The 8556-nt window shown below is 40.7% G+C and overlaps 1 protein-coding gene across 1 annotated transcript in view; it reads left to right on the forward strand.

Annotated features, from left to right (window-relative positions):
- LOC140240650 (LIM/homeobox protein Lhx9-like) overlaps window positions 1-3249 on the forward strand; it is a 54918-nt gene extending 51669 nt beyond the window's left edge. Inside the window, exons 3-4 of the mRNA XM_072320403.1 lie at window positions 1179-1408; window positions 2681-3249. Of these exons, the coding sequence (XP_072176504.1) occupies window positions 1179-1408; window positions 2681-3196 (746 nt within the window). The 3' untranslated portion in view covers window positions 3197-3249. The remainder of the gene's footprint in view (window positions 1-1178; window positions 1409-2680) is intronic.
- The last annotated feature ends 5307 nt before the right edge of the window (window positions 3250-8556 follow it).

Below are 8556 nucleotides of genomic sequence, written 5' to 3' on the forward strand. Positions count from 1 at the left end.
GTGAACTCTGCGTCACCAGTATGCCAGCATACACATTATTAGGACCGTACTGCTGTTATGATGATGGCGATGATGATGATGATTACGATTGTTAACATTTTTATCATTATCACCATTATTATTAACATCACAGTTTTTAAAAGTGAGGGGACACAGTTGGCACTTTGGATGACAGTTAATATGTGTCCCAAAAAGGATGAAAAAAAAAAAACAGAAAAGAGAAGGGCTAAACAGTTTCTGGTGCCACTTCCGGAATTAACAGGCTGACAAAAAAAAAAAAAGTGGGTTTAAAATCAACATTTTCGGGTGTTTTCTGTTGCCACTTCCGGCCAGCAAAGAAAGAAAGAAAGGGGAAAAAAGGTCTTCACACTTTCACACTTCTGGATGCCATTTCTCTACCAAAATCGGCTGACAAGCTTCACAGTGTTTGATGCCACTCCTCTCACAGCATCGGCTGCTGACAAGCAAAATAAACAACAAAAAAGTCAAATCCTATATTTTCTTCATAAAAAGGGGCCCAAGCACCAAGTGGTAAGGCCGTGGTAAGACCCTTTTGTATCATGCGAAAAACTGCATGGGGGGGGGGGGGGTCCTCTGGCACCCCGGTTGCACCGGCCCTGTATCATCATCATCATCATCATCATCAATATTCTCATTGTTATCGTTATTACCATCACTACTACAAATTTTAATGTTATTATCATCATCATCATTACTACGTCATTATCATTATTGTTACGACGACTACTACTACTACTACCACTTTTACGCTCGGTTTTAAATCTTTAGTACATGATTGTAATGAACGACAACTTGACAGTGAGTTTTAAGATGACTGTCAGGACTGTGGCAATTTTACAAAGATAAAGTGATGATGGGGTATCCAATGGATGGTCTACGCCTACTGTCAATTAAGGATGTCATTCGACTTGTGCGGTAGGATAGACGTTAATTGCCCTTGACAGTGATCGTTCGCCAGCGACGAAGAACCTATAACAAAAGAGACAATTAAAACAAAGAATCAACGCGATCGCGTTGCCTTTCCAGCGTATACGACCAATTAACGATGTTCATCAACCATGTGTGCGCAATGTTAGGAAAAGAACAAAGAAGAAATGAAAATGAAAGAAATGTGTCTCAACTCTTTCCTTCGTCTTTTGCTTTCTCCAACTCTGCAGGCATTGGCGATCCCGCCGACCCCCTGGGACCTCACGGACACCACCCTGGTCTCGACGGCGACATGTACTCGCAGCAGGCGGCTCCGCCCCGCACCAAACGGATGCGGACGTCGTTCAAGCACCACCAGCTGAGGACGATGAAGTCGTACTTCGCCATGAACCATAACCCGGACGCCAAAGACCTCAAACAGCTAGCACACAAGACGGGTCTCACCAAACGGGTGCTACAGGTAATTCATGATATTAATAATGACAGTAATGATGATAGTGGTGATAACGATTTAAAAGTTGACGCGGATGAATGATGATTAATAATTGTTACAATGATGTCGCCAATGATTGCTAAAGATATAACTTAAAATAACAGTCACATTCACATTGTGGAACGATCTACTTCGGTTCGTCCGCATTTCCCCATCCCTTGATGTCTTCAAGAAGAATCTTAAGACTTTCCTTTTTGATGCTAATCTGTGACTGAATTTTGTTGTGAAGTGCTGTGAAACCAGTCATTTACTGTGTAAGGGCGCTACATGCTATATAAATGATTCGATTGTATCATTTATCATTCAAATTCAATGTCATTTTTCACCTAATGCTCAAGTTAAAAGAACAAAACAGCGAGAAGCGTTCGCCAAAAAGAATGTCAGTTGAGTGTTGAGGTTAACAGGAAAAAAAAGAATGCATGCTACTGATGGCTTATTTTAAACATATAAAAAGTAGACATTGCTTTATTTGATAATTCATAGGTATACAATAACAGTTGGCAAAACATAAAGAAACAAATTTGGCATGTTAAAAGTCTGAGAGACCTACCAAACTTTGCACCTGCAAAAGGAGACAATCTACCTTATGCAAGTGTTATGGTTGATTATGCATTTCTCTGAGGGGTTTTTACTATGTTGTGACATTAACGATTTATGACTTTGTATTATTCAACAAGAAGTGATGTACATATATATTCTATTTTTGCGGAAATAAAATCAATCAATCAATCAATCAATCCATCCATCCATCCATCCATCCATCAATCGATCAATCAATCAATCAATCAATCAACGATACTAAAAGCCAAACATAGTATTAATCTGAGGGCAATGATGACAAGGAAAATTAAAAACAAATGATTACAATCAAGTCCAGTGATGGTGGAAAGTGTTACTGTGTATGTATAAAATAACGACACTGAAAAGAACTTGTGACCACTGCAAATGGGATGCGTAACGTCTCCCAAGGAGCATCAAGGAAACTTGGATGAGATTGTGTCAGTTTGTCTTCCATGTTTAGTCAAACTAATTTACTCTAGTCTATTCTAACACCTAATAATTCATGATAAAAGTCGTACATCTAAACCATCTCATGACGCTAATACACGACATTCCAGTCCATTTTGCTTTGTTTTTTTAATGTACATAATTATCTCTACTATTTAAATGCCTCCGAGATCATCGTTAGTGTTTGCAACATCTGATTGTTATGTCGACGGCTGCCTTTACCGTGTACAGGTGTGGTTTCAGAATGCTCGTGCGAAATACCGACGGACAGTGACGAAGAAAGATGACGACAAGTCGGACAAGAATGCCTCCAACGGCTCCGAGGATCAGTCGGCGTCATCCCCGCCGGCCGACGAGCACGACAACAGCAGCAACAGCAGCAGCGGAGGCGGCGCAGGTGGTGGTGGCGGCGGCGGAGGGCACGGTTGCCTCATCCAGCCCGACACGCCGTCCTCGCACGATCCGGCCGCCGACACCAGCTACGATGAGGAGCACATGCTCGTCGATGACATGGCGACATACAGCGAGTTGAAGACGGCCTCCCCAGCGCTCGCCGACGAGGTATCAACGATTGCGTCAATGCCGATGTCGGCGCGGAGCGACCTGACCACCGCCACTACTGTCCACGCGGCCAGCGACCTATTACGAGCCGGCCTCCAGTACCGCGGCGTTGGTGGAACCACATCGCATATGAGTAGTGGAGGGCTTATCATGTCCAGCGGTTTTGTTGAAATCTTCAATAAATGATGAATAATCAATGTAAACCTAAATACATGTCGTGAATTGCCATATCTATAAGCTCAGCAGACTACCTTCTAATGCCGCCCATATTATTGTGTAATCACACCGAGCGTCGTTAAGCCACCTCGTCCCGTTAAATCACAATGCAACACAAATTGCAAAATCTAGCTATACAACATTAACAGCGCAAATTAGTATTCCTTGTTTTCAATCAAATTAATGCAGACTTGCGATTGATCGCCAAGTTTTCGTTAATGTTTGTGCACGCGTCATCAATGTGAGAACTGATCCTGTACATTTCAAACGAAGGATGAACCAATGATAATATCTTATCGTTCTCCTGGCAGAAGATAGGCATCCTTCTTATCTCAGAGTAAATTATTTGTACATATTTATAGACATGACATTATTGACGTCATGAATATAAGACAGTACATAATCTGCCAAATACTGTGGAAACGCTTACCACTTCTTCCAACCTTATACTACCTGCGACTTGAGTAAGGTGAAACATTTTTTTTTTTTTAATCACAACGCCTCACACTGTGGAAACCTATTCCAAATTTTACGTAAAGTTTCTGAAGAGATGGTATCCAGTTTGCGTTATCTCACCTAAAGATCTATACATTGTATTGTACACTGTTAGATTTCATTACTACGCGTTGTCTTTGTTCGATAAAACGTGCAGCATTCACTTTTAAGGGGTTAACAATTGATTAAACAGAACATAATTTTCAATGTTATTTTTAATGATGTTCAAAAAGTTCTTAGACTTCAACAGTCGAACTTGGCATCAGTTAGGCGAGCATTAGCTTATGTCAAAGCAAATTACACCTTGTCTTCATAATTGTAACTTCTTAAGGCAAAAATTGTCGATGTCAAATGGTACTGATTTCGAAAGTTTTCCATGTAAATCCTATGTACTAATTATAAAAATCTGGTGTTTTGTGAAATGTGAAATGACGAATTAGCAGAGGAGATTCGAATAATCCTCATCACGTTGTTTGAAAGAGCATACACGTTCAAAATTTCATAAAACTAAGTTCACGTTAGAATAATTTGAAATATAAGTTACAGTAATCGTCTGGAAGACTTAGTAAGCATTAAACAAAATGGAAGAGCGATGAGCGCTTTTCATTTTTCATTTTGGCTCATCACATTTTTCGTTTGACGAATGATCGTGGAACAAATAGCGGATGATGTTGTTTCTCATTCTCTCAATCAGCTAAAAACAAAACAAAAAAAAAAACAGCCCTGTTGTGTACTTTGTTTTCATCACATAGTGTCACCTTGAGAAAAGTTGAAGGATCATCTTTGATGTACAAAGTGTACTAGTTTTCGCCCTAGGACCTTGATATAACAGTACAATGTACATACAAAACTTCGTGTGTTGTTTTTTTTCCTTTTTATATTCTTGTCGTTCTTTGAAAGCTGCAGAGGTTGAATAATAATGAAGTACCGGTTTTGTTATCTTAAGGAGGAAGCAGAATCTCTGCTTTTCTGTTGCAGCTACTTCGCGAAGGAGATTACAGTTAGGAATGACTAGGAATCTATGGTCATCCACTTCCACAAAATATTGAATTCAGAATGTGGTGTATTCAACAACAAACAAACGCGTTAGATTCAGGTATTAAAAGCATCCTTATCACAAGACAATCCATGGATAAAGAGAATTAATCTACAAGAGCCCTTTCACATTGTAAAACAATTTAAGGACGTTCATTAATAACTTGATTTTCTCTTTGAAGATTTACTTGAGAAAAGATTCTCGTGTTTCTGTGTGTGCAAAGTAAGTGAGAGGTAAGTAGTTGCATGACAGGGGGTGTTTCACAAAGCATGTAAAAGTTAAAATCAACTAAATTATGGTACGTCATTGATTTCCCTGTTCTGCTTCATTTTTTTTTTTCAGAATCCTTTTCAGATTGACATCCAAATTAAGAGAAAAATTCTTTTGTCCCTAATTTTGTTTTGTGTATCAATGGCTGCATGTTCAAGTCTCAAAATTTTCCTTTTTAGTTGAAAGTTAGAACATTTTTGAAGACGCACACAATATACCATTATTTCAAGTTGATCGTAACTTTTAGGATTGAAACTTAGATTCTTTGTGAAACAACCCCCCCCCCCCCCCGTTCAGAACTAATTACACCTGGCTGTTGTCACAGTAACTGCAGTCACTGCGGCTCGAAGTTGCATAATCTCTTCACAAAACTTGCCCCAGCATGAATACTTTAAGATCCAGATGTTGAATAATTTCCTAAGAGATATCAAGAAACGTCAAAATTTCTCGAAGTTCATTTCAAACAACATCCTGTCCTTGATGAAAGTCAGCGTGGGTTGATTTCAGAAGAAAAGTAAAGTTAATGAAGTGGGAAAACTTACATCGTGATTCGCTACCATTGAATAACAGTCTTTGCCAGCCCTTGCTGCAAACGTTGGGCTAAAGTACTATGAAACAGTAGTTTAAGCACTATGTGACAGTGTTAGAGTCCTTGTATGTGGCTTCTTTATGTCAAAGATACCCTTATCTGTAGACTATTAAATGTCATTACTTTTCACATACTTCGATCAGAGTTTCGCAGATCCCTTGCTCCGATTTGATTCCAAACAACATTCTCTCCTTGACTGCTTGACAAAAGTCTGTGTGGGTTGATTTCGTAAGTACTGGAGTGGGATAACTTATGCCCCAGTCACATAGACATCCCGGATCACCCCGGACCACCCCGGATCTGATCCGGGGAGAGATCCGTGTTGACGCCGGGAGGCCAACACGGCAACTTTTGGAGGTCAAAAACATCCGGCGTCATCCGGGGATTGCCGTGTTGGCAGAGCAATCCGGGGTGGTCCGTGTGGCTGCCGTTTAGCTGCCGTGTTGATCCGTGTAGATGCCGTGTTTGTCCGTGTAGACGCCGCGCTCTTCCAGCCTTATCCGTGTAGATGCCGTGTTGATACCATGTGTACAGTCATACGAAAATCCCGGATCTCCCCGGACGTCCCCGGATCTCCCCGGATCACCGTGTAGATCCTTGAGCATCCGTGTTTATATGTGACTGGGGCATTACATCGTGATTCGCTCTGAACAATAATAATCCTTGCCTTGCTGCAAACGGTTGGGATAAAAATAAAAGGCAAGTGTTATAAAAAAGCAGATTACTTATTATATATATATATATGAGTCCCTGTACTTGTCTTTTTATGGTAAAAATACCCTTGTATGTATAGTATTAATGTCTTATGTATTTATTTATGGCTCTTTGCAATTTGCGTATAGGAGAGTGGGTTAAAATGAAGCAAGAAGTAATGTGACTGTTTGTCTTATTTAATGTGTTGTATAAAAACCATGGCACACAAAAACTTTTTGTACAAAGGTGTAATTGTCTATTCCACAATGATGTCAGTGCTACGATGCCAGCTCTAGAGAAGATATTTGAATTTTATGGAATGAATTGTCACAATTAAATGTTGCTTCAGATTTGAAGTATAATGTGTCGTAAATCTGTGTCGCCTCTAGTAAATCTTGTTGAATATTGTTTGTTGTGTGCAGCCACATGTTACAATACACAGAAAAGAAAAGAAGGAAATGTAAAACACACCACTCTCTTCCTTTAACGAGTTCACTTTCAGGGCGGTGAGTTGGCTCAGTCGGTAGCGCGTCTGCCTCACGATCACGCGGCCCGGGTTCGAACCCGAGTCTGGACTGAGCAATGTTGTGTGTAAACATAGGGTTGCACGTCACGAGACCGACACCCACGAGTCATACAGCCCACAAGTCATACAGTTCACAAGTCATACAGCCGACGAGTCATACAGCTCACAAGTCATACAGCCCACCAGTTATACAGCCCACGAGTTCGACACTGAGTGAATTAAGCCCATGAGTTCGACATCAAATAAAATAAGCCCACGAGTCATACAGCCCATGAGTTCGACATTACTCACAAAAGGCTCACGGGACCGACAAAAGAAAAAGGGCATGAGATGTTTCAACATTACTTTCGAAAGTGCCAAAACACCCTCGTTTCCCTATCTGCAAGGCCCAAATGATGTGGACATTCAAATCAACCAACTAGAAAAATATCCAGGTATGAAATGAAGTTAACTACAAGAAACTTATTCATAAAATGGTCAATGTTGTAGTGCACACCTGCTTTACATGATATGGGGGGGGGGGGGACTAGTCATCTGCAAATGTGTTGAAATAATAAAAAAAAATACAGAAAATAATGTAATCGTTAACAAGGCAGCGTTAAGAATTTGGAAAAAGAAGATGCATCCATGAATGTAACTTTTCTATCATGAAAAATGTACTGTTTTGAGAAGAACAATTTTACAAACACAAGCTACTGAAATCGAGGTGAATCGCTGCGATAAAAAAAACCCCACTAAGACAAAACGTTTTTATCCGTTGAATTTCATATATTAAAGTTAAAGAGAAAATTACAAATTGAACTCTAAGCAGGCAGATAGGATATGCTAATAAGGCCTACTTAACTTGTGAAGCGAGAAAAAAAAAAGGCGACAAAAAGTAGAAGTAAAGTCTAAGTAGAAATCAAGAAGCCTATCAAATATAGCATGATGGCATCAAAAAGTAAACCATTCATTGTTCTTGTTCTCTATCACTTTTTCATTATTTTTTTTTTTTTTGGGGGGGGGGGGGGAGGAGGTCCTATGAAGAGGACAATTCTATAACAAGAAAAAATGGTAACAATGTCGCTCCCCGTAGCGTGACTGCCCCCTAAAAGACACACGTGTAGAAATACATACTTAATGTCGTGGATATGTAGATGGTGCTGTTGTTAGTTAGTAATAATCTCTCGCTCGACAGCGTAACGAAATTGCACCCGCCAGTATGTAATTTTCCTCTTAATGGAACACCCTGTACAGGAACATATTTGTAATTGACATGTAGTTGGCTGTTAATCCTGTCGGTCTCGTGACCCTTCTTTGCCTGGTGTCGGTCTCGTGGGCTTTCTTTGCCTAGTGTCGGTCTCGTCGGCCTTCTTCGTCTAGTGTGGGTCTCGTGGGCTTTCTTTGCCTAGTGTCGGTCTCGTGAGCCTTCTTTGCCTAGTGTCGGTCTCGTGGGCTTACGTTGCCTAGTGTCGGTCTCGTGGGCTTTCTTTGCTTAGTGTCGGTGTCGTGAGCCTTTTGTGCCTAGTGTCGAACTCATGGGCTGTATGACTCGTGAGCCGTATAACTCATGGGCTGTATGACTCATGGACCTATTTTTGATGTCGGTCTCGTGGACCGTATGACTCGTGGGTGTCAGTCTCGTGGGATGACCCCTAAAAATACCGTCCCCTAAAAATACCGTCCCCTCTATCAAGAGGCAAAACACTCTGTCCCTCGGATAGGACATAAAATGGAGGTCC

The sequence above is a fragment of the Diadema setosum genome, chromosome 17 (genome assembly GCF_964275005.1).
Source record: "Diadema setosum chromosome 17, eeDiaSeto1, whole genome shotgun sequence".
Lineage (NCBI taxonomy): Eukaryota > Metazoa > Echinodermata > Echinoidea > Diadematoida > Diadematidae > Diadema > Diadema setosum.